Genomic DNA, 27,795 nt, shown 5'->3' with positions numbered 1-27,795 from the left:
TTTGTAACTTTCACAATAATGATATATTAATTCCACTTGAATTACATGTTTGTCCTATACTAAAATTATTCTAAGTATTTTCAGTTTGTATAAATAAGACTAAAGCATACATTTTATCTTTCTATACAAAAATAATCCTTTAGTTTAAGTTCCATGTGTATAAATTTCAAGGACCTTAAGCACACTCAAATTTTTATTGTTTTATATATGCTAACAGACTCACCACACTTTAACAGAAGTCTTTATAAGATGTCAATTTCACATAGAATTCCTAATTTTAAATCCTTCTGTGAGACACTAAAACAACACTCAATAAACGAGATACTTAAAATTGTAAGTAAACATAGCAAATCTTCTCTTCATGTATCATTACTCAAATGTAGTCCTCACTTAGAAATAAAAGCAAATATTTTTTTTGCTCAATAACACACCAGCTAATTCTGACTTTAAATCACTTTCACTAATGACCTCTCACACTTTAGTGTAACTGTGCACCATTCTTCCAGTTATGTATGTATGTGTGTTTAAAGTTCAGAAAGTAATAAAAACAAAGGTCTTTTTCTGTTGCAACTAAAAGTCACCCAATCCTGATTTCAAATCACTTCTGTTAATAAGTTCTTACTCTCTAGTTTCAGTGGATATTCCTCTCTTATTCACCATTCTTCTGTTTGGGGTTATATATGTACATAGTATCAAACAATATTATGTCGTACTATGACATATTATGGTCATATGAAGATTCCTGTGACTTTTGTTGATTTTGACTCTGCATTTCTATTGTTTGAGTCAAACAAACAGTTTTTGTCCAGAGCTACACTGCAATGACTCCAAAATATTTAGACCATTTCATTTACTCTGGTATGATAATACGCCCAAACTTCATAGAACAAATTCAAAAACATTGGTCCAATGGCTGTGAGAAAAATAAACCACTGGATGTCATGATTCTTGATTTGTTTGGCCAATACCAGAGTTCACAAAAAGTCTTGCTAAATTCCAAATTGATTGACAAAAACTTGGGACTCAGCAGAGAAATGGAGGGTGAGAAAGGAATAATACTCAACAGATTAATTAGCCTTTATAAGCCTCAAGGCTGTTACTTATTCATGCCTTTCCTAAATAAAAGACCCAATTTCTGTATTTATATTGGTCTGATTATAATTCTGTTCTCATTTTCTTTCCAGTTTCCCTTCTCCTCCTAAACAAGTGGGTAAGTAATAACAACTAATTGTGTTAATATATTTTATATCTCACTTCTTACAGATAGGGTAGCAGAAGCGATTGATTTAGTCACGCTATCCGAATTAAAGTCCTGACTCTGAAAATAAAAAGTTGTGTAACTTTGCCAAGTAACTGCACCTGGGATGGTCACAATTTCTCAACAGTAAAATAGTGGGAAAGGAAATTTTTAACTTTCAGTAATTTTCAAACAGTTCTTCCAGTCACAGGATCACTATGGAGAAAGGGACAAGTGAGTAGAGATAGGCCCCAACAATCCTCGTGGATCCCACCCCGATTTAGTCAGAGTTTGATGTATTAGATTTCTGCAAAAAGATTTCTAAACACGTGTCACACTATGTACAACCAAGATCCTTCTGAATCTAAATTTCTTTGATTTTTAAAAATATATCATTTATGTTGCCTTTGAAAATTTTTCCACTGCTAAATGTAAAATAGTTTTTTCTTTGTACAATTTTGATCATCTAATTTTTTACCCCTGCTGAGACTTAGCAGACTTTTCTTAAATTTTCTTTGAACAAAATAAAATGTCTTGCAAGAATATTCAGAGGCTTGAAAAAGCAAACCAAACATAAAGATAATCTATTCTTCCAGACTGTTCATCTGACTTTGTTTTCATCTAACAATTTGAAAATATGTAAGGCTCTAGCTCAAATTGATTAATAATTGATGATGAACTTATATCTTAACTTATAATTTTTAAAAAGTACTCAAGAAACTTAGCTCCACAAAGAGTAGGTATAAAATGGAACAAATGTGATCAATTAAGTAAAAAATGTGTTGCTCGTTTTGATTTTCTTTTGTCTTTAATTGTGTCTTAAGTGCATGTGCACGGAACAGTAATTTTTCCTCTTCTGAATATAAGTGATATGTCATTATTTTATATATATGTATTCTAGATTGTTCATGTATTTGAACAAGTTTTTATACTGTGAAATTAATTAATCTGAGTGGAAGGAAAATATGCACATATAAATACAGCATGTATATGTGTGTACATATATACAGAAAAAGGAGGAGTTAAAGGAAATCAAATTCTTGCCACTATTAGAGAGCATTTTAAACTTTCTGTGCTAATCATTCCTTAAAACATTTGTACTCCTTTCAAGCCATCTCTTCAGCCTAATTTTCTGTGGAGCAACTTAATAGGTACAGTAAGGAAGCACTTCTCCTAACTTTAATAACAAGAAGCCTGCTGCTGCTGCTACTAAGTCGCTTCAGTTGTAACCGACTCTGTGCGACCCCATAGACGGCAGCCCACCAGGCTCCCCCGTCCCTGGGATTCTCCAGGCAAGAACATTGGCGTGGGTTGCCATTTCCTTCTCCAAGGCATGAAAGTGAAAAGTGAAAGTGAAGTTGCACAGTTGTGACCAACTCTCAGAGACCCCATGGACTGCAGCCCACCAGGCTCCTCCGTCCATGGGATTCTCCAGGCAAGAGTACTGGAGTGGAGTGCCACTGCCTTCTCCCAACAACAAGTCTAGAAGGAAGAAAACTGCCTACAGATTGGAAAAATCCTTGAGGCGTTTAAGGTCATAGCCACTTTTCCACCAATACTGATTCTCAAAACCTCCTGGTATCACAAGCACCTTTTATTTTCAGGTAGTGCCACGGGTAATATTACTATAAGGTAAAGGTTAATGAAGAACAGATCAGTGAGTAAAAACGTTATAGACAAATCGATAGATAAGTAGATAGATACATAGACAAAGACATAGCCATATAAGTAAAATGATAGATATTATCATAGCACCCCAAAGGTAAGTTTCTTGAGTACTTTTTAAATATCTTTACCTGCTGCTGATGGCCAGTAATATTGACTTGTTTGTCAGCAATCAACTGATCCTGCCGTTCATCATACTTGTGGATCTTCAAATAATCTGTCACTACCTGAGGGTTTTTTCCTGATAACAATAGTTATAATTATCGTCACTGTTGTTGTTGCTAAGGGAATTTTAACACAAGCATCAAGGAAGAGAAAAATCTTTCCCCTTTAAAGAATAGGTGATGCATCCAGGAGAAATATACAGAGACCTCAGGGAAAGTTATTTTGTTGTCCTCAAAACAATCTTTATATTAAACACATTATTGAATGCTCATATCAAAATGTCCACTAACAGTGTTTCACCATTTGCTATTTTGTCTTTTGTTAGACATGGGAGATGAAGTTTATGACGATGTGGATGCCTCTGATTTCCCTCCTCCCCCAATAGAGATAAGGTAATTAAAATGTTCTCATTACAGTGAAGTAATGAAAATCAGACAGTTCAAGAACGTTCAATTGGATAAAACCCCAATGGGGTGCGTTTGTACCATGTGCCATCCTGTTGGCTCTGTTCTCTCCCTGATCCCAGCTCTGCCGTCTCTGCCAGGTTTGTGGATGGATGGAGAGCCCAGGTCCTCCTCCTCTTTCTCTCTCTCCCCTCTCCCACTTGTCTCCCTTCCCCTCCCCCTGTCCCCAGTGATCCTTTTGGTACCCTGGTCATCCTCTGCCCTGTGACTCACCAATGTCTACGTTCATTTATTCTCTCATTCACTGGGAAAGTATCTGAAAACCTGGTAGCAATTGATCTCACCAATTCATCCCCTCCCTTTATTTTTACTTTTTCGCAAACATAGTTTGTCTTGAAGACACTGCTTAATTTGTATCTCCTATGCTAACCCACGGAGAAGGCAATGGCAACCCACTCCAGTACTCTTGCCTGGAGAATCCCATGGACAGAGGAGCCAGGTAGGCTGCAGTCCATGGGGTCGCTGAGTCGGACACGACTGAGCGACTTCACTTTCACTTTTCACTTTCATGCATTGGAGAAGGAAATGGCAACCCACTCCAGTGTTCTTGCCTGGAGAATCCCAGAGACAGCGGAGCCCGGTGGGCTGCCGTCTATGGGGTTGCACAGAGTTGGACACGACTGAAGCGACTTAGCAGCAGCAGCAGCAGCAGCAGCAGCAGCCTAACCCACCTGCTTCAAGCCTCCTCTGTCCTCCTCAAGAAGATTGTTTCTTTCTGTGAAAAAACGAGAGCAAGATTTGTACTTTGAAAGGACTTTTAAAAGTTATGTCATATTTTTCACAAAAGCATCAGTTTCTCAAAGGTTCCATTCAAACTAACAACAACAACAAAAACAGTCAACAGTGAATAGTGACATTCTTTAGTTTCCCTAAGGCTTCAATTTAATTTTAGACAAAAATTGTAAGAAAATCTAAAATCAGTTAATACTAGAGGAGTACCTTTTGAAAATTCTTCTGAAATAGAATGTGACATGGTAGAATGCTTTCTTGTACTCCAGTGAGTATGTGAGATGATCTGATATATGCTAAAAGCAAGAAAACCTTTAACTTTTTCAAGAAAAAAGAAAGATGAATAAAAAGATCTCAGAATTGATCAGTTAAAGGATGAAAGTAACATCAGTGGAATATAGTAAGTTGTGTCTTCTGAGCTGTACTAGTAAAAAAATGCATGAGTGAACTCTAAGTAAATATTTACTTTTTACCAACATTGTTAAACTAATTTTACGGAACAAGAGGCAGTGTCAAGATCAAAGAAACTGAGGGGGAAATATATTGTTATTTATATATGAAGATCAAGTTCTACAGGCAAAAAGAACCAGAAATGTGAAAGGATAATCATTTTCCTTTCTTAGTGCTCCGTGAAAGGAAAATCTAATAGTCCTCACCAAAGGGAAGTTGCTTCTATCCCTGACAATTTTAAATGCATTTTTGTGTTTAATATTACTGTAGAAATGCCACCACATTCCATTAAATAGCTCTCTAGGAACCCAGAGTCATCCATTGGCCCTTTTTTAAGCAAAATAAGCCCTAGCTGATTCAACATTATGCAATATGGACTATTTTCTTTCCCATTGCTTGTTTTCAGAGTTTAAGACAATTGTGTATTCTCTATCACAGCACTGCATTTTTAAAAATAAATTTCAATAAATTATCTTTAAAGAGAACTTGTGGGGCCTTTTTAACATTCATGTGTGTTCTGATTGCTCCAGTGTGCTAATCTGGGCCAGGGATTCCATCACTGCCCAGGACACCAGCAGACAGAAGATTGTATTGTTTAGTTGCTCAGTTGGGTCCAACTCTTTCCTACCCTGTGGACTGTAGCCCACCAGGTTCCTCTGTTCGTGGAATTTCCCATGCAAGAATACTAGAATGGGTTGCCATTTCCTTCTCCAAGGGATCTTTCCAACCCAAGGATGGAATCTGTGTCTCCTGCATTAGCAGGCAGATGTTTTACTACTGAGCCACCACAGAAGCCTGCAGACAGAAGGTGCTGAGGGACAATGCAGAACTTAGGGCAGGACAGTGTACTAATTCACTTCCCAGTGAATAAACTCAATTCTAAGATTGAAAAATTAAGACTCAAACATTTTAAATAGCTCAGTTACAAACAAAGCTTTATCTTAGGTAATCAAAATAAAAATTAATATCAGTGTTTAAAAACTGTCATTATTCATAAATATTCTGCTTTTTAAAATTCCTTCCTACAGAGATTCACAGCCTTTTCCTAGCAACCATATTTAATCCTGGGGAATGGTTCACAACCTTGGTTGCAGATTAAATCACCTGGGAGCTTTTAAAATATGTGTGTCGGTACCTGGACCTCACTCAACCTAACTAATTAGAATTTTTAGTTAATTTAACGTAATTAAAATTTCTAGGATTTAGACAAGAGCAGTGGTATCTTTAAAAAACTTTCCAGGTGATCCTATTTGTGACCGGGCTGGAGAATCACTACCTTAGACCAGTTCACTTCTCTTATAGTAATTGACTTTAGTTGGCATCATAAGATACAACCCTAAGCTTCATTTTAAGTAGATATAAAAAAATTAATATATAGGTAAATTTTTAAGCCATGAAAATCAGTCTTTCAAAAGGTGTTCTTTGAGGGGGAATTCCCTCATGGTCTAGTGGTTAGGATTTAGCACCTTCAGTGCTGGGGCACGGGTTCAATCCATGGTCAGGGAACTGAGATCCTGCAAGCTGCATGGCGTGGTCAAATTTTTTTTTTAATGTTCCTTTTTTAAGTTTTTTCTATGACATTAGCCAAACCACTTGATTACCTAGGAAGGCTTGAAAAATATAGGGGAATTCAAGAATAGGTTGGATCATCTGAAATTGCTGATATGTAAAAATGTTTAAACTATACTTCGGTCACTTTATATTGTTCAACATGATAATCTCAAACTTCCATTTTAACTCAGCCTGTACTCTCTCTGTGGGGTCGCACAGAGTTGGACACGACTGAGGTGACTTAGCAGTAGCAGCAGTACTCTCTTGAGGAGAAGGCAATGGCACCCCACTCCAGTGCTCTTGCCTGGAAAATCCCATGCACAGAGGAGCCAGGTAGGCTGCAGTCCATGGGGTCGCTGAGTCGGACACGACTGAGCGACTTCACTTTCACTTTTTACTTTCATGCATTGGAGAAGGAAATGGCAACCCACTCCAGTGTTCTTGCCTGGAGAATCCCAGGGACAGGGAAGCCTGGTGTGCTGCCATCTATGGGGTCCCACAGACATGACTGAAGCAACTTAGTAGCAGCAGCAGCAGTACTCTCTTGAAGAAGATTCTACATTAAGAAAAGTCATCATTTATTACAGTGAATGTACTAGATTTCTAAGAAAAATAATAAATTGAAAATGAAACTTAACAAAAATGTAATGCTATGAATTCTCCATTATACACTATTTTTTTTATGTTTTGAAACTAAATGCTGTTTTGTTTTTTTTTTTATAAATTTATTTATTTTAGTTGGGGGCTAATTACTTTACAATATTGTAATAGTTTTTGCCATACATTGACATGAATCAGCCATGGGTTTACATGTGTTCCCCTTCCTGGACCCCCCACCCACCTCCCTCCCCATCCCATCCTTCTGGATCATCCCATTGCCCCGGCCCTGAGCCCTTGTCACATGCATCGAACATGGAATGGTGTTCTGTTTCACATATGATAATATACATGTTTCAATGCTATTCTCCCAGAACGTCCCACCCTCACCTTCTCCCTCAGAGTCCATAAAATTGTTCCATGCATCTGTGTCTCTTATTCTGTCTCGCATATAGGGTTATCGTTACCATCTTTCAAATTCCATATATATGCATTAGTATACTGTATTGTTGTTTTTCTTTCTGGCTTACTTCACTCTGTATAATGGGCTCCAGTTTCATCCATCTCAGTAGAACCGATTCAAATGTATTTTTTTTAATGGCTGAGTAATATTCCATTGTGTATATGTACCACAGCTTCCTTATCCATTCGTCTGCTGATGGACATCTAGGTTGCTTCCATGTCCTGGCTATTGTAAACAGTGCTGCGATGAACATTGGGGTACACGCGTCTCTTTCAATTCTGGTTTCCTCGGTGTATATGCCCAGCAGTGGGATTGCTGGGTCATATGGCAGTTCTATTCCCAGTTTTTTAAGGAATCTCCACACTGTTCTCCATAGTGGCTGTACTAGTTTGCATTCCCACCAACAGTGTAAGAGGGTTCCCTTTTCTCCACACCCTCTCCAGCATTTATTGCTTGTAGACTTTTGGATAGCAGCCATTCTGACTGGTGTGAAATGATACCTCATTGTGGTTTTGATTTGCATTTCTCTAATAATGAGTGATGTTGAGCATCTTTTCATGTGTTTGTTAGCCATCTGCATGTCTTCTTTGGAGAAATGTCTGTTTAGTTCTTTGGCCCATTTTTTGATTGGGTCGTTTATTTTTCTGGAATTCAGCTGCAGAAGTTGCTTGTATATTTTTGAGATTAATTGTTTGTCTGTTGCTTCATTTGCTATTATTTTCTCCCATTCTGAAGGCTGTCTTTTCACCTTGTTTATAGTTTCCTTTGTTGTGCAAAAGCTTTTAATTTTAATTAGGTCCCATTTATTTATTTTTGCTTTTATTTCCAATATTCTGGGAGGTGGGTCATGGAGGATCCTGCTGTGATTTATGTCGGAGAGTGTTTTGCCTATGTTTTCCTCTAGGAGTTTTATTGTTTCTGGTCTTACGTTTAGATCTTTAATCCATTTTGAGTTTATTTTTGTGTACAGTGTTAGGAAGTGTTCTAGTTTCATTCTTTTACAAGTGGTTGACCAGTTTTCCCAGCACCACTTGTTAAAGAGATTGTCTTTTCTCCATTGTATATTCTTGCCTCCTTTGTCGAAGATAAGGTGTCCATATGTGCGTGGGTTTATCTCTGGGCTTTCTATTTTGTTCCATTGATCTATATTTCTATCTTTGTGCCAGTACCATACTGTCTTGATGACTGTGGCTTTGTAGTAGAGCCTGAAGTCAGGCAGGTTGATTCCTCCAGTTCCATTCTTCTTTCTCAAGATTGCTTTGGCTATTCGAGGTTTCTTTTATTTCCATACAAATTGTGAAATGGTTTGTTCTAGTTCTGTGAAAAATACCATTGGTAGCTTGATAGGGATTGCACTGAACCTATAGATTGCTTTGGGTAGTATACTCATTTTCACTATATTGATTCTTCCAATCCATGAACACGGTATATTTCTCCATCTGTTTGTGTCCTCTTTGATTTCTTTCATCAGTGTTTTATAGTTTTCTATATATAAGTCTTTTGTTTCTTTAGGTAGATATATTCCTAAGTATTTTATTCTTTTTGATGCAATGGTGAATGGTATTGTTTCCTTAATTTCTCTTTCTGTTTTCTCAATATTGGAGTATAGGAATGCAAGGGATTTCTGTGTGTTAATTTTATATCCTGCAACTTTACTATATTCATTGATCAACTCTAGTAATTTTCTAGTAGAGTCTTTAGGGTTTTCTATGTAGAGGATCATGTCATCTGCAAACAGTGAGAGTTTTACTTCTTCTTTTCCTATCTGTATTCCTTTTATTTCTTTTTCAGCTCTGATTGCTGTGGCCAAAACTTCCAACACTATGTTGAATAGTAGTGGTGAAAGTGGGCATCCTTGCCTTGTTCCTGACTTTAGGGGAAATGCTTTCAATTTTTCACCATTGAGGATAATGTTTGCTGTGGGTTTGTCATATATAGCTTTTATTACGTTGAGATATGTTCCTTCTATTCCTGCTTTCTGGAGGGTTTTAATCATAAATGGATGCTGAATTTTGTCAAAGGCTTTTTCTGCATCTATTGAGATAACCATATGGTTTTTTTCTTTCAATTTGTTAATGTGGTGTATTACATTGATTGATTTGCGGATGTTAAAAAAACCTTGCATTCCTGGGATAAAGCCCACTTGGTCATGATGTATGATCTTTTTAATATGATGTTGGATTCTGTTTGCTAGAATTTTATTAAGGATTTTTGCATCTATGTTCATCAGTGATATTGGCCTGTAGTTTTCCTTTTTTGTGACCTCTTTGTCTGGTTTTGGAATTAGGGTGATGGTGGCCTCATAGAATGAGTTTGGAAGTTTACCATCTTCTGCAATTTTCTGGAAGAGTTTGAGTAGCATAGGTGTTAGCTCTTCTCTAAATTTTTGGTAGAATTCCGCTGTGAAGCCGTCTGGTCCTGGGCTTTTGTTTGCTGGAAGATTTCTGATTACAGTTTCGATTTCCGTGCTTGTGATGGGTCTGTTAAGATCTTCTATTTCTTCCTGGTTCAGTTTTGGAAAGTTATACTTTTCTAAGAATTTGTCCATTTCTTCCAAGTTGTCCATTTTATTGGCATATAGCTGTTGGTAGTAGTCTCTTATGATCCTTTGTATTTCTGTGGAGTCTGTTGTGATCTCTCCATTTTCATTTCTAATTTTGTTGATCTGATTCTTCTCCCTTTGTTTCTTGATGAGTCTGGCTAATGGCTTATCAATTTTGTTTATCTTCTCGAAAAACCAGCTTTTAGTTTTGTTGATTTTTGCTATGGTCTCTTTTGTTTCTTTTGCATTTATTTCTGCCCTAATTTTTAAGATTTCTTTCCTTCTACTGACCCTGGGGTTTTTCATTTCTTCCTTCTCTAGTTGCTTTAGGTGTAGAGTTAGTTGGTTTATTTGATTTTTTTCTTGTTTCTTGAGGTACGCCTGTATTGCTATGAACCTTCCCCTTAGTATTGCTTTTACAGTGTCCCATAGGTTTTGGGTTGTTGTGTTTTCCTAAATGCTGTTTTATGTGTGTTCTGCCATCCTAGTCAAGGAGCCAAGACCAAAGCCGAAGAAAAAGACCCTAAGAAGCTAAAAAAGCAAGAAAAAGAAGAAAAAGACTTCAGGAAAAAATTTAAAGTATGTTACATTTAAATATCGTACAAAGTTCAAAGCCCTAATGAAAAAACTGATGATTATCTGTGTAATTATCAATATCACAGTTCTCCATCACAACACCTTTATTTTCTACAAACTTTGTTTTAGATTTAGATTTATTCCTATAAGAAATTAAGCAAACTCTTGTACATACCCAATATACATACTGTGGTAATCATCTAAATTTAGCTGTCCCTTGAAACTCAATAAGAAGGTAAGCTAAAAATAGAATGATTAAAAATGATGTGATATATATATGAAATATTATTCAATCATGAAACACAAGGAAATCCTGCCATTTGTGACAATGTGGATGGACCTCAAGAGCATTATGCTAAGTAAATTGTCAGACAAGAGGCAGAGACAAATACTGTATGATATCATTTATATGTAGAATCTAAAAACACCAAACCCACAGAAACCAAGAGTAAAGTGGTGGTGACCAGAGGTGGAGAGCAGGGGGAGCTGTTTGTCAAAGGGTACAAATATTCAGTTATAAGATGAGGAAGTTTTAGGGATGTAATTACAGCATTGTGATTATAGTTAGCAATACTGTATTACATACTTGAAAGTTTCTAAGAGAGTACATCTTAAATGTTCTCACTACAAACAAGAAATGGTAATCATGTAACGTGATCAAGCCAATAGAATTGAAGTTTTGATGGTAATCATTTTGCAGAAAATGAGTGTGACAAATCAACACATGTACGTCTTAATTTTTTTATTTTAAAAATAATTATTATATTAGGTTGGTGAGGTTGCAAGTGATTTTTCTCCAAAAAAGTTTTCTTTAATCTTCTTATGTTATCTTTTGAAAAGATAACAAGGAACTAGTTTTTTAACAAAATTTGAAATTTTGCTGGAATTTTTAACAAAGTTTCTTAATAAGTCTGTCAATAAGTGAATTACTTTAATAATACACATCAATCAATAATAAATATTTTCCCTTATTTTTCCAGTATGATGGTGAAATTAGAGTCCTCTATTCCACCAAAGTTGCACCCTCCTTATCTTCTAAAAAGTGGGGCAACAGAGATCTACAGATAAAGCCTGGAGAATCTCTGGAAGTTATACAAAGCACAGATGATACAAAAGTTCTCTGCAGGAATGAAGAAGGAAAATGTAAGTCACTACTTTTCAGAAACATGACGCTCTAGCATTTAACAGCTAAACAAGTTTTAGCGATCACTCCAAACTCTTTTTGTACCATGCTTTGTAAATTCTACGCTTTGCAAATTCTGAAAAATTCACATTAAGAAACTGGAGCTCTTGCTGGGCTGAAATCAATGTATTTCATTTTAATTTTTTTCATTTCCCACCTGCTATATTTGGCACTGAGTTGCAAAGATAATGCCAAATTAGTGTTTCTGGAAATATGGTCCCACAGACCCCCAGCATCAGAAAATTCTGATGCAATTATCACAGTTGCAATACCCTAACCCCACATTTGACTTGCTGAGTCATGAACTCTGGGGGTCAGACAGAGATTGTAAGTCTTCCCCAGTTTGTTCCTATGTACACTAAAGTGAGAACCACTGTGCTAAAGAATTGAGTGATTCTTGCTCTGGTCTGGTTTTAAAATTATATCTCATATGTCACACCTAGCATTTCCAGTTTTCCTACCTTGCAAATTCACTTGTTTTCATTTCTTATTTGGCACCTTTAATGTAACCTACTCTTCCAAATAAATAGAAGACAGTCCTTCCCTCTCTGACAGCTACTTAAGCTGACAGATGGAAATGTTTTTGTCCAATTTTAAAAGGTAGCTTATTTCATTTAAAGTCCAGAGAAGAGTAAGTCAAAATTATGTTGTCCTACATTTAAAACTGAATAGCCAGCCTGGCTGTCCCGTATCAGCCCAGTAAGTCTGCACGGAAAACGCGAACTCTGAGTTCAATTTTAATGACAGGAAGGTGACTCAGGGACAGGAACCAAAATGGATCTTTTAAGAATAAAACACAGTGACTCAAGGGTGGGGAAAATGGATCTAAAGTTTTAATGGACAAGGTGTGGTTGACTGTAAAAGGGAAAAATGGAATGTGGGTACAAAGGATAACAGGCAGGGGTATGTGGTGTTAAGACTAGAAGGTCACGGGAGATAATTTGAAGACGGAGCTGCAGGAGACAAAGAATAGCCCCATTCAATCCAGGATTTGTGAACACACATCCTAAGGAATAGTGTTAAATGCAGATAACTGCATGCTTTAAAGGGCTGCAAAAATATTTTTTAAATGCTCAAAATTTTTAAATTGTTAAAGTTATGATGAATATACCAAACCGAATATTTTCCAGGATGATTATGATAACATGAGGAAATTCTCATGATCCATTAGTAACAGAAATAAGAAGCCTGCTTAATAAAGGATGAGGTTTATTTACAGCCATGTTTAAAGAATATGTAAATAAAACTAAAATGCTAACAATGGCTGATTAGGGAGATGGAGGAGGGTGCTTCCCAGGTGACGCCAGAGGTAAAGAACTCACTTGCCAATGCAGGAGACGTAAGAGACGCTGGTTCAATCCCTGGGTCAGGAAGATCTGGAGGAGGGCATGGCAATCCACTGCAGTGTTCTTGCTTGGAGAATCCCATGGACAGAGGAGGCTGGCAGGCTACAGTTTATGGGGTCACAGAAAGTCGGACAAGACTGACGCGAATGAGCATGCACGCATGCGCAGGGTGATGGGCCTAAGTGATAGTTTCTTTCCCTCTGCTTTTCTAATTATGTCACATTTTTCACAACAGACAATTGTTCTAATGCTTGTTATATGGACCTTTCTTCAGAGGACAAGTTTCAGGCTTATTTTGACCTGCTGTCCGGAGATTCCTGTCCATAACAACAGACCCCATCTAGAGCAGTGCTCCTCGACTTCAAAGTACATACACTTCACAGAGATCTTGTTAAAAATGTAGATTTTAATTTAGTAGATCTGAGGTGAGGAGTTTTCCCAAGGTCTCATGTAATTCATGCTGCTAGTCCACAGAACAGACTGTGAGTAACAGGATGTAAATGACGTCAGCAACAAACGTATAGATACAGATGAGCAGATATAGATTCAGCATCAAAAACAGAGAGCAGACTCCTATCTAGGAATCCACAGACCTTAAACAGGAGAAAAAGCAGCAGCCATTCAGGAATGCTTTGTAATCTGCTATCATTTTCTATTTGGACATCAATCATTCTAAATACTACTATGAATACTGGAGGGCTCCCATCCTCTTATGAATTGATCATCTGTTAAAAATGAGAAGTGAAAACATTACATAATAAAATCAAGGGTTCTTTGTTAATTTTATCTTTTTTTTTTTCCTGGTGTAGGACCAATGCAGTTTACAGTTCCCAAGCTCACGAATAACTAATTCAATTCTTTGGTGGTTTGGGGTTCATCTCAAACAGAATGAAAATCATCTTATTATATCTTGTGCACTAGTTGTTTTTTATTTAAAAACTTTCTTTGGCCTGGACTTTATCTTAGTTTGGCCTCCCCAGTTGGAAGGTGATTCTGGGAAACTCCTGTGGGCAAGTGGCAGAATAGACTGGGAAGAGAAGGCAGCTAATAAAAACGTTGTTATCAAAAAGAGGTATCACTTGGGTAGGTGGAGTTTGCATGCTCAGTTGTTTCAGGCATGTCCAACTCTTTGCGCCCCTATAGACTGTAGCCTGCAACACTCCTCTATCCATGAGATTCTCCCAGCAAGAATACTGGAGTGGGTTGCCATGCCTTCCTCCAGGGGATCTTCCTGGCCCAGGGATTGAACCCACATCTCTTATTTCTGCATTGGCAGGCTCAAGCAGCAGTGTTATCCCAGCCGGTGGGAAACAAATAGGGGTATTTATACATCAACTCCTGTCCATCAGGAATTGAAGCCTACTCCTGGGTATGCGGCCAGTCATTCAGGACACTGAGAAAGCAGACAAAGAGAGTTCTGGAAGCCAGAAAAAAAAAGTCATCAGTAAATAAATAGAAAATGCAATTACTATCAGTTGCAAGTCAAACCACAAAGCCCTGATATCATGAGGGTGAAGGTATACGGGAGGGCCATCAAGAGCATCTTCAATTGTATTATTCCACAATTCAGTGATCAGATTTATTTCATTTCCCATTTATTTTCCCAAATCTCTTATCTTTCTTAATTTTTCTAAAATTGCTCCTTATTCTTTCCCTGAACTGAATTCTTGACATTTTTAATTTTCTTAGTTTCTGATCCATTCCTCAAATATCACTATAGGATTTGGGACAGTTGGTGTGTGGATTTAACCCTCCCTCATCTGGATTATCCAATAACCTTTCAAAAGATATGTCTCCCTTACCATTACTCTCAGCCAGTCCACTCACCGCACTGTTACCCGAATATTATTTTTAAAAACATGAAGTCTTTAGGGTTAGTATATAAAATCCTTTATGATCTAGCTTTCCCCTCATCAACTATTTCCCATCTGCAGCTGATACTTTAGAAATACAGACTACTGACTTGTCATTCCATGAGTAAATTATGCTATTTCATCCTTCTATACTACTTTATTCTATTTGGAATGCCCATAAATTATCTATTAAAAACAAACCAGTTGTCATCTAAAATTGGAAGCACACTCACTCCCTCCTCCCTAGCCTCCCTAACACAATTAATCTCTCCCTTGCTCCACCATACCACTACTGTTACTGCTGCAACTGTCCTTATTGCTTTACCAACATATTACTCTTATTAGACTCTGAGTTTGAGAGTAACTTCAGTGAAATGTTCTCAACATTGTATTGCCAACGTGTTCTACACTGCCTGGTACCTTGTTTGGGACTTGCTGAATTGAGTATAAGAATTTGGAGACTGTAATTGTTTAACCAGATGAAAATCTGACATACTGACATTTGTGGGAAGAAGTCTGTTGAATAGTTTAACTTGTTTTAAGACACAAGTTCTCTGTCTTAGCCTTAGTGATTCAGTTCACTTGTTGTGTATCATTTGAGAGACTCTAAATCTTTCAGTTCCTTTTTCTACATGTAATTAGCAGTAACAGCATTTGCAATCCAGCACCATGGTGATCCTAACATTTTCCTTACTTTCTATTCTTTTTTTAATCTGGCAAGAAAAAAAAAGAGAGAAAACCATAGTTTACTTAAACATAATTTGTAATGATAGAAATCCAAGGCTAAAGCATGAACAGTAATCCCTTCTCACTGTGGAGCAGAGTATAAGCCACTTTTACTGGCATTAACACATTTGAAAAAGTCTCACCCACAGACTTGTAGGAGAGCATATCGTAGAGGCATTGAGATCTTAAATATATATTTGATGGCACATTCCCAAATGTTTAGAATTTCTTGATAATATTTGTGCATTTTCCTCAACTCAATGTCTCATAAGCTGTGAGTTTTCCCACCTCCTGTCACTGGAGAAAATTTTCCTACAAAAATGTGTGGAATGAGACATGAGCTGAGTTATTTGTGGTCAAAATGTTCTCCATTTCCTTTGGGCATCAAAGGAAGGGGAATTTTAAAGGTACTTTGAATGTCCCCAATCCAGTTGATCATTACTTTGCTTAGGTAATTTTATTCTCCATTTTAAAACAATACATGCTAACCAAAGAAAAAATTTTTTATTCAGGAATTTAATAATTCATCTGATTTGAAACCCTAAAACTAAGTAGGGAGAGAAAAAGAGAGGAAAGAGAACATTTCTAATACACTAGGATAATAATTTATATTTAGTATTATATATTGCATTTCATTTTTAATTTCTATTCAACTATGAGCATTTTCTCTTGAAGCTGGACATTTGTTTCACTTGCCTGGGTAAAATTATGCGATGTGACTTTATTGTTTTTAAACTGCATGAGGCCAAATTGAGTAAATTTAACCTTATTTCTGGGCTTGCTTACAACAAATGAAATAATAAGGAAATAATACAATTCATCATTTTTACTGAGTAAAAAATTTGAAAATATTAGAACAACAATCTCTTTCATTTTATTCCAAAGATGGCTTTGTATATCCTTGGTAATTTTATATTCACAACGTCCTTTGGAAAGGTCAGTCGTTAGCTGTAGGACACATCTGCCCTGTAGCAAGTAAAAGTTAGGGGAAGAAATTAACTGGCACGTATAGGGGGTGGGTGTGACTTTCTTAACTAGCTCTACCCCACCACATATTTCAAAGCATTTGTTTCAAGCCACTGTGTTCTATGTTCTGCTCTATGAATGTGAAGTTTCCAAATAGTAATTTCATATGATATATGAGACTCCTTGGTGTGCCAGAGTCCATCATATTATAGAGCTAATTAAACACAGCAGCTCCTCTGCATGTTTCAGAACGACGGTGAGTTTTTCTGTTTATTTCATTTGTTTGTATTTTTCACTAATGTTCCCTGTGATGGTTGTACATGGAACATGTGAGCAAAGAGAACATTTTCTACTGCAAACAAGAATTTGTTTCTAGGAACTATAATGGAGAGATTGTATAAAAATTCATGGTAAGACACTTGTTTTGACACCTTCGTGAATCATGCTTCTAATAGAATGAAGTTTTAGCAGAGATTTTTAAAGGTACTAGACAGCAAAACCTACGCTGTATTAAAAGTTGTTCACCCTGTAGAAATGCTGTTTAATAGTGATTTTATAGCTAATGAGCCCTAAATGATCACATCATTTCAGGGAACTAAAATAGAGCAGCGTAGAACCAACCCTGCTCCAACCCCTTAATACATTTGCTATCAAATAAAGTTCCCAGTCATTGATGTTTATGTATCTCACGACTACAAAAACAGCAACAACATTAGTGCTTTCCTCAAAAGAAAAAGTGGTTAGAACTCTTGAACAGACGAGATATAGGAGGAAATGTAATAGAGGTTTGAGAAGCTAAGAAAGTATATTTTTTATAATTAATTCTGTGAGATTAGGTAATTAAACTGTATTCTGAGTTATTAACTTTGATCACTGAGAGGACTGTTTTACACCTAATTACAGATAGTGTTTTACCCATGTCGACACAATTTTAGCATAATTGAGCTTTAAAAAAATAGATGTCCTATGGTGGTGGTAGTGTAGTCGCTAAGTCATGTCCAACTCTTGCAACCCCATGGACTGTAGCCTGCCAGGCTCCTCTAGCAAAATAAAATAAAAACCTTTAATTTCCAAAATGAGGATTATATTCTTTATTTTGGATTTTGTTTCTTTTGACCTTCTAAATATTTTTTACAGATGACAACAAATATATTTGATGCCAGAATAATTCCAATCTATGGCAATATTTTCTTATTTCTTATATATTTCTCTAATTGTCTACATTCTAATTTTAGTTCAGATACTTTACAAAGCCCAGACAACTAACAAGGAGATTGATTTCATCACTGAAGGCTTCAATCATTATTTTTAAATTATTAATTTAAACATGAATATCATGGGAACATTTAACTTATATTGTTTTATTTTCCTGTTTAAGAGAAAATTCAAAATGAAAACATAACCATCAATTTTAACTAACGAAAAAATAAAGTTTGTGACTCTTACTGTCTGTAGAAATGGTTCGCACTTTATGTTAGCCCTAAACACAGGTACAGGTAAAGACAGATTTCCACTATTGGAACCCAGATACAAAATCTGCAGTTTGTTCTAAAGGTTTGTTATTTGCACAGAGTTTCTCTTTTGAGAGACACATAGAGAATTGAATTTGTTAAAGATGAGTTTATCCCCCTTTAAAAATCATGCTAAATGGATGATGGCTAACCTTAAATTTTTTTAAGTTTGTTAATGTGAAATGAAAGAACTGTGGGATCAAAGGCAACCCAAGGATCATAGATGTTAATTTTAGATGACCTTTATATTAACTTTTTCCACATCTACTTTAATTGAAATAAAATGGAAGATATAATGTGGTCTAATTTTTTCATATTCCAAGAAAAATATTACTTTAGTCTGTTTTTATCATTTTGACACTTGCTTCATTACCTCTATGCTACAGGAATTCAAAGGTAACTTTGATTCTTTATTTTCCAAATATGACTCTTATAAACAATTTTTATCAAAAAGTGGTGAATCTCTTGACAGAATATTTGGTGGAGTATTTTTACCCTGGAATATTTCAAGGGAAAGTTTGTTTCCTTAAATTTTAGTCACAATTTTAGTTATATGATCCTAACTTAAAATTTTTGCATGTTAAGTCAGTAGCAATATGATATTAATATGTTTAAGTAAGTTTATTAGCATTGGTATTAATTTTCATTTATGAACTTCCTACTTTGTCATTTTTTACACATTTACTCTGATTTAGAACCCAAAACCAGATCTGAGGTGGAGCAAAACCAATAAATTGACTCAGTGAAAGAAATTATTTAGATGCCGATTGGAAAAATTATAAACGGTATTAATGTCAAGCATGCAATAGTGACTAGGTGCTAACACAAAACTAATAGTTATAAAGGTTAGTAAATTAATTAGATGTCAGCAGACATTTTCTTGTGAAAAATAGTCTATATTTTTTCTTAGGAGTATTTTGCACAAAAGGGGCAAAAAATAAAGTGGAAAAAAATTATTTGCTTTCCTGTATAAAATGTCTATTTTCCATTTAACAGAGGAATCACTGGAATCTCTGATATCTGTTCTTCTAATGATTATTTGTTCCATGAAAGATGAAAATGCAAACACTGACATTCTGTCAAGTGGCAAAAGCAATAGTGAAAGATCTTTCACACTGATTATAAGAGAGCTGTTTTGAAACCTTTTAGAATGCACACTTTCCCAAGTAACCACCAGATTGTAGATCTGAAAGGGGAGTGGAATACAATTCTGACCGTTCAGTGTAAAAAAAAAATCGAAAAGTTAAGTCTTAGACCTGGAGATATTTAAAATCCCTACCCATGACCTGGGCTTCCCTTGTGGCTCAGCTGATAAAAGAATCTGCCTGGAATGCAGGAGACCCTGGTTTGGTTCCTGGGTTGGGAAGATCCAACCCAGAGGAGGGCATGCAATCCACTCCAGTATTCTTGCATGGAGAATCCCCATGGACAGAGGAGCCTGGCAGGCTACAGTCCATGGGGTCGCAAAGAGTCAGACACGACTGAACGACTAAGCACACACCCCTGTGACCTACTCTTGTAACTGGAGAAATTATGCCTAATAAACTCTTAAAATTGTGCCACATGGGTAACACCTTGAAGAAATAGATTAAACTGTGAAAGAAGCTTGGGCTACAACATACAGTAGTTTAGAAAAGAAAATATTGGTTTTTAATTTAAGGGAGAAGGAGGAAATATTGTAAATGGTGGAAAACAGGAGAGAGAGAAAAAAGAGAGCAAAGTGAACACATAAAAATGAGTCACATTTGGAGATAGATATAATTATTCAATATATTATATGATATTCTTTTAATTATTAAATTCTATTTCAATTATTAAATACTATTTCTTTAAAAATAGTAGAGAGTTTTCAAGTTTATATTGTTAATAAAATATATTTTCTTTTTCTTTCTTAGATGGTTACGTCCTTCGGAGCTACTTGGTGGACAAGTAAGCCTATTTTCTCCTTCTACTATACTTTCAAAAAGAATGATATTCTTTACTTAGGAAGGATTCCTAATATCATTTAAATAACATAATCTACTAAACTATCATAAATAAATTTTAAAACAATACACTATACTAATGTCAATATGGTAGTATCCATAATGAAGTTAGTTTTAAGTGTCACTCTTTTAAATCTAAAGGAGGAGACCTTCTCACTCATGATTATACCATTGCTGGTTTTATATATTTATTGAAGACAGACATAGCAAACATTGGATACGGGTCAAAATTGCTAGCATTTTCATTAATACTTTGCTATTCACTAGCTATTAATGTAGTTGAGGGACTTCCCTGGCAGTCCAGTGGTTAAGATTTCACCTTCCAATGCAGGGGATATGGGTTTGATCCCTGATCAGGGAGCTAAGACTCCACATGTCTCACAGCCAAAACAAAATAAAAATGCAGTTGATTGGATTGATCGGAGATCAATAGCTTCGGCAGAGTGGGAACAAATATCGCCTGTTAACAGTTTATAGTTTGGCTCCTAATTGAGAGCTTTTCTTTACTCACGCCATGCATCATAGAGTATTAAGTTGCCTTTTTTGGAAGCATGCCAAAAAGAAAAGCTAGAGGTCAATGATTCTTCTATTTTTATGAATAGGACATTGTCACGGTCTGGTACTAGTGCTACTAGAGTCACACTCCCCTCTCCCTCCCTGCCCCCCACAATGTTATAAGATTCTGTTCCAAGTAAACCAGTGCAAGAAATGAACTCCATTATCACAGTAGGTCATATACCAATCCAGAGATTTACAGAATTCGGCACAACTAAGAAATCAAGGAGGATTCACAAATTATATCCTTAAACAACCTGACACCATCAGAAAGAGACAACTGAAGGTTAAGTGCTCTGTCAGCAAACTAGTAAAGAATCAAGAGAAAAATAATCATAACACTTTTGTTTTCTTCAGAGCATTAATCACAGTGGTAGGCATTGGACTTTTCAATGGGCTTTACTCTATGAAAGATACAAATTTCAAGGAAAGAATGTGTGACAAATAATGGGACCACATCTTCATCAGTGATTATTACAGGATGATTTACAGAGAATTCAGAAAGTGTACTCTCTAAGTAATTATTGCTTTACCATCTATTGAAGTGAACAGTTAATAAATGTTTATTGAATGAACAGTAGAAAAAAATCTGTCCTCTTTGCATTTGTATCAAATTTCCATTAGCCAAATCCTTCCTCAACCTCAGAAAAAGAATTCAAACAGAAGACATAGGGAACTCACAGCATCTGCCATGGTTGGCAGCAATTTGAAAAGCCTGCTGCTTCTAAATGCACAAAGGTAGTATAGGAACCAAGAGTAGGTCTGGTCTAAGTGACAAACTCACCTCACATTTCTGAACTTCAAAACTGTGTCCTCCATTTCAAGGTTCTATTAATATTTATAATTCTATTTTAATTACTTGCATGTCATTCTCTCCTCCATTAGCTTATAAGCTTCTAGAAACAAAGGCTGTGTCTTACTTATAAATCTCCTGGTACATAGGAGGGACTCAGTATGTGTGTGGAATAGTATGTGTGTGTCACAAAGATTAAGGATCAGATAAAACCTAAAATGTGTAAAAGTCACAAACTATTATTATGGATGCTGCCTATAACCACAAACATTTTTTAAATTATATAACGTAAGAATCACCTTATGAACCATATTCTGGCTGCTTATTTTGTAACCAATACTTATATATTTTTTAATTAATATTTATAAATTATAATTAGAAACATTGCAAAAATGATATCCCCATTTCCTATGCCAAATATTTTTGTATTTCCTTCAACACTTGAAGTTCACATGAAAGTAGTATACATCTGATATTAACAAACATAAAGAATTCATCAGAATTTTGGATTAGGGCCCCCAGTAGAGTACTGTGCCTTGATTTTTCAGTTTGTTCAGTTCAACAAACATTTCTTAACCAAGGACAGATGTATGCTAGTCTTATAGTTCAATTGAAAGATAAATAAGGCATAGTCTGTGCTCCTGGGGCATGTTTTCACTATTCTGTATGTCTATGATCTGGAATAAGTTGTGTGTGTGTGTGTGTGTGTTTAAGAATGAAACAGAAGATTCAGTTCAGTTCAGTTCAGTTCAGTTGCTCAGTTGTGTCCGACTCTCTGCGACCCCATGAATTGCAGCACGCCAGGCCTCTCTGTCCATCGCCAACTCCCGGAGTCCACCCAAACCCATGTTCATCGAGTCGGTGATGCCATCCAACCATCTCATCCTCTGTCGTCCCCTTCTCCTCCCGCCCCCAATCCTACCCAGCATTAGGGTCTTTTCCAATGAGTCAACCCTTCGCATGAGGTGGCCAAAGTATTGGAGCTTCAGCTTCAACATCAAACCTTCCAATGAACACCCAGGAGTGATCTCTTTTAGGATGGATTGATTGGATCTCCTTGCAGTCCAAGGGACTCTCAAGAGTCTTCTCCAACACCACAGTTCAAAAGCATCAACTCTGCGGCGCTCAGCTTTCTTCACCGTCCAACTCTCACATCCATACATGACCACTGGAAAAACCATAGCCTTGACTAGATGGACTTTTGTTGGCAAAGTAATGTCTCTGCTTTTAAACATGGTATCTAGGTTGGCCATAACCTTCCTTCCAAGGAGTAAGCGTCTTTTAATTTCATGGCTGCAGTCACCATCAGCAGTGATTCTGGAGCCCAAAAAAGTAAAGTCTGACACTGTTTCCACTGTTTCCCCATCTATTTCCCATGGAGTGATGGGACCAGATGCCATGATCTTAGTTTTCTGAACGTTGAGCTTTAAGCCAACTTTTTCACTCTCCTCTGTCACCTTCATCAAGAGGCTCTTTAGTTCTTCTTCACTTTCTGCCATAAGGGTGGTGTCATCCGCATATCTGAGGTTATTGATATTTCTCCCAGCAATCTTGATTCCAGGTTGTGTTTCTTCCAGCCCAGTATTTCTCATGATGTACTCTGCGTATAAGTTAAATAAGCAGGGTGACAATATACAGCCTTGACATACTCCTTTTCCTATTTGGAACCAGTCTGTTGTTCCATGTCCAGTTCTAACAGTTGCTTCCTGACCTGCATACAGGTTTCTCAAGAGACAGGTCAGATGGTCTGGTATTCCCGTCTCTTTCAGAATTTTCCACAGTTTATTGTGACCCACACAGTCAAAGGCTTTGGCATAGTCAATAAAGCAGAAATAGATGTTTTTCTGGAACTCTCTTGCTTTTTCGATGATCCAGCGGATATTGGCAATTTGATCTCTGGTTCCTCTGCCTTTTCTAAAACCAGCTTGAACACCTGGAAGTTCACGGTTCACGTATTGCTGAAGCCTGGCTTGGAGAATTTTGAGCATTACTTTGCTAGCATGTGAGATGAGTGCAATTGTGCGGTAGTTTGAGCATTCTTTGGCATTGCCTTTCTTTGGGATTGGAACGAAAACTGACCTTTCCAGTCCTGTGGCCACTGCTGAGTTTTCCAAATTTGCTGGCATATCGAGTGCAGCACTTTCACAGCATCACCTTTGAGGATTTGAAATAGCTCAACTGGAATTCCATCACCTCCACTAGCTTTGTTCGTAGTGATACTTTCTAAGGCCCACTTGACTTCACATTCCAGGATGTCTGGCTCTAGGTGAGTAATCACACCATCGTGATTATCTGGGTCGTGAAGATCTTTTTTGTACAGTTCTTCTGTGTATTCTTGCCACCTCTTCTTAATATCTTCTGCTTCTGTTAGGTCCATACCATTTCTGTCCTTTATTGAGCCTATCTTTGCATGAAATGTTTCTTTGGTATCTCTAATTTTCTTGAAGAGGTCTCTAGTCTTTCCCAATCTGTTGTTTTCCTCTATTTGTTTGCACTGATCGCTGAGGAAGGCTTTCTTATCTCTCCTTGCTGTTCTTTGGAACTCTGCATTCAGATGAGAATATCTTTCCTTTTCTCCTTTGCTTTTCGCTTCTCTTCTCTTCCCAGCTATCGGTAAGGCCTCCTCAGACAGCCATTTTGCTTTTTTGCATTTCTTTTCCATGGGGATTGTCTTGATCCCTGTCTCCTGTACAATGTCACGAACCTCTGTCCATAGTTCATCAGGCACTCTGTCTATCAGGTCTAGTCCCTTAAATCTATTTGTCACTTCCACTGTATACTCATAAGGGATTTGATCTAGGTCATACCTGAATGGTCTAGTGGTTTTCCCTACTTAACAGAAGATTAGATTAAGTCAATAAAAGGGGATGCAAATGTATACGAAATTTCTTCCCATTTATAAATGTATAACACCTAACTTCTCATCATTAAATGCCTTGTGTCACATGAAATAATGTTATTAAACTTTTAACCTAAATGTTACTTTAATATTAAGATTATTTCATTAAAGTAAAATTTATTTTCTACTTTACAGTGATGGAGAGATTTATGATGATATTGCTGATGGTAAGTCTCATGTGGCACCCACCACAGGGAAGAATGGTGAATTTACTGTTCTTAAAAATACTGGAAATAGCTTACTGGATTAAAAGAGCCTTCCAATCTGATTAGAATCTGAATCACCTGAAAATGTTAGGAAATATAAATACCTTGGTATAATGAAAAAAACTTATTTTTGTACATGACTGGAAATCAAGAGAAAATCTCTTCATTTCCTTTGAAAATAAAAGAATAAAAATATTTAGCGAATTTTTCATTATACCTTGAATCTTAATAAGAATTGCTTTTATCCACAAAAAATATTTATGCTTGGACAATAAATAGGTATGTATTTCATAACATGTATTACTCATTAGTATTATCTAAGCATTGAACATGTAATCTCACCTGAAATGAAGCATAGTGTAATGTTCCTTTTAGTCTCCTTTTAAATGTACGATTTTTACTGATGCCTAATATTTTCAGCCTCATCCAGAATTACTTTCAAACAATATATTTAATAAAGTTTCAGATTAAATAATCCTGAGTCTCATTTTGATAGAGAATAGATTTGTCCAGAAACTTTGTTTGGAAAAGTACACTAAGCAATGAGTGTTAAATAAATATATGGCCTTCCATTTAACTGCTTTTTCATAAAGTGAGCCAATTCTTAATCCTAAACCAGGAGAGTATGAATCATTTACATTTCCAATGTATGAACATTTAGAGGATATGTATTTTGTGTAACTAATTTAAATTTTCTGTTTTCTTCTTTCAGGTTGCATCTATGACAATGACTAGCTCTCAGCTTTGGTCATTCTGCTATATTCATTTGACATCAATGTGAAGTCTGGGTTTTAATTGGCCTGTGTTATCGAGTATCATAGAAAATGAATGCACAAAGCTACTTAGTACTTTTGTTAAAAAATTACAATTACTTTTATACATCGTGAAACTTTGGACTTGGAAAGTGATAGCTCTGCCTAATCAACATCTTAGAAGACTGCATTTATGAGATGTAAGAAATATTAAAAACCCAGTTCTGCCTCAGCTACAATGAAGGCACTTCTTTTAGTCCATCAATAGACAACGTTTCCTAAAAAAATCATTTGAGAAGAAATGACTGTGTTGTCTAAAGACATATAAAGAACAACAAAAAATATAAGGAAGGAAATTTTTAGACTTTTCCTAAGAGGGAAAGCTATTGTTTGTACTTCTAATGATCATATCTTATATTCTCCATTCAAATTACCTAGCTTTTAAAAGGCAAGGCTGTCTCCTCTCTTATTGGTGGGTTAAATGTTTTAAAAAATGATAGTAGTAGTGGAACTTTTGTATAAAGTTTGTCTCTATTTGTTAATTGTGAATATGTTTTAATTATTTGATGAGAATGTATGCAATTCCTATACACACCTAAGATTAAAACTGTGGAAGAGTCTAAAATGTTTTCTTTTTGTAGAATTGTACGCTAACAGTATAATTCTGTTTAAAGTGCTGTTGTAACTAGAGTGGATATGAATGAAGACTACTCTAAAACTATGAAGAAATGAAGTTTGAAAGTAACTAGCCTTTAATGCACCTCTTTGCTATGAAGACTCTTTTAAAGGTTTTTGTTTTTCAATTACCTCTATGGAAAAAAATTTAAACCTCTTTACTGGAAAGTTAGCCAACAGAGGGGATACAAATTAATAAATCTTAGCATTTGGGCTGGGGGGTTTCATATTAGCACATATTCAACCAAAAACAACCCCAAAACAAAATGTGAATCATTTGGGTTCCAAATGCTAAGAACACTAAACATGACACAAACTGAATGGACCTAACACCCAAGAAAAAAGTATATTAGGAAACTTTTTCAACTTCAACCCACTCCAGTATGCTTGCCTAGAAAATCCCATAGACGGGGGAGCCTGGCAGGCTACAGTCCATGGGGTCACAAAAGAGTCAGACAGGACTTAGTGACTAAACAAACAAGATACGAATTGAGCAAACCCTAATGCTGGCTCTGGTGTTAATGAACCTTGATGTGATATTGGATAAATTATTAATCTTCCTCCTATTAATAGTTATCTCATTTGCAAATTTCAGGATTAGACTAAGTCAGTTTTTCCCAATGTTTTCACTATCAGTTAACTTCTATAATCCTCCTCTGCCCTAGCCCTGTGTTTTAGAAGCTTTTGCTGCTTTTAAAACTCAGCGATGAAATAATGATTAATGCATTGTCCGTGTTTTAATATTGCAAAGGCCTCACCCATTGGAGAGTCTGAAGAGTAGCCCCTCTGAATTGAAATAATTACAAGGAATTGTAAAGGAATTAAAAGTCTTCATATGGGTTATGTGGGATTTCTATTAGGTACTTTGAAATGTAAAAATAGATCATCAACTACTATTGTTCCATGTATACGTTCTGGGAGTCTGAGGCCCCTGGATTAGAAGACACTGATCTTAAAAGACCTCTTCCAATTATGAAATATTTTGATGTCTAATTTTTGATAGAGGGAGCCAGTATTTGCTCATGTGATGAATTTACTTTAAAACCAGATAAAATTACATCATCCAAATGTGGTTTTTGTTTGTTAAATCAGGTAACAAATATACAGAATACACTGACAATATGTTTCCAGTAATTTTTTCTTCTGACTGAGAATAGTATAAACTCAATACAATGTCAGTTTTAAAAATGCTAAATTATATCAAGAGAATCTTTTAGAATTTTGGTTCATACACAAAGAAACAGATACATGCCTATGAAATATTTATGTAATAGGTAATTGCCTTAATATAAAGGAAATATCTGAAGTATTAATTTTAATATACTAAATATTATTTCTGTTTTGGTTTTACATAAGGAATTTTGTCATGTGAGAAGAGTGACAAATAAATAATACCTTCAGCAGATAACTTTGCCTCCTACTTATCGAGAAATCAAGACTAGCAGGCTTTCTGTCCCATAACTTGATTCCATATCTGAATAAGACTGTGTTTGAGCCCATTCTTACCTCTTTTGCCTTCGGCCTCAGAGCATGGGATACCTCCGGTTCTAACCAAACCTTCCACCACTGATGTCCCTGATATCCGCCTCTTGTTTTGTGATAGAAATTGAGATAACCAAGTGCAAATGCTTCGAATATCCTACAATGTGCAGCCTTAATCCATATCCAGACACTAACCCAGAAAATATGATGTCACCACTCAGAGTCAAAGCCACAACCTGTTATCTCACGTTTTCCTGCCTTCTCTGGAGTCTTCTTCTTTCACAATTATTTCATTCTCAACCTCCCTCTCTCACTTCTTCCCCATCCCTCTTTCCCTCCTACATTTCCTCTTTTCTATCTTTTTCTCCCATTATGCAAATTCCCTCCTTTAGGCTTACGAACATACTCAAGTCTTTCCTGCTTG

General features: G+C 36.2%; 1 protein-coding gene across 4 annotated transcripts in view; it reads left to right on the top strand.

Annotated features, from left to right (window-relative positions):
* FYB1 (FYN binding protein 1) overlaps positions 1-27,292 on the top strand; it is a 172,610-nt gene extending 145,318 nt beyond the window's left edge. For all 4 annotated transcript variants that reach the window (XM_081524339.1, XM_081524337.1, XM_081524338.1 and 1 more), the window contains 7 exons: positions 1,185-1,210; positions 3,393-3,459; positions 10,352-10,442; positions 11,420-11,582; positions 19,920-19,953; positions 24,392-24,423; positions 25,175-27,292. In XM_081524339.1, the coding sequence (XP_081380465.1) occupies positions 1,185-1,210; positions 3,393-3,459; positions 10,352-10,442; positions 11,420-11,582; positions 19,920-19,953; positions 24,392-24,423; positions 25,175-25,197 (436 nt within the window). In that variant the 3' untranslated portion in view covers positions 25,198-27,292. The remainder of the gene's footprint in view (positions 1-1,184; positions 1,211-3,392; positions 3,460-10,351; positions 10,443-11,419; positions 11,583-19,919; positions 19,954-24,391; positions 24,424-25,174) is intronic.
* Positions 27,293-27,795: the final 503 nt, after the last annotated feature.

The sequence above is a fragment of the Giraffa tippelskirchi genome, chromosome 8, assembly GCF_054371585.1.
Source record: "Giraffa tippelskirchi isolate mGirTip1 chromosome 8, T2T-mGirTip1v1.2.pri, whole genome shotgun sequence".
Taxonomy (NCBI): Eukaryota; Metazoa; Chordata; class Mammalia; order Artiodactyla; family Giraffidae; genus Giraffa; species Giraffa tippelskirchi.
Note: the sequence above shows the minus strand (reverse complement) of the source record. Positions and strands in the feature narration are given on the sequence as shown.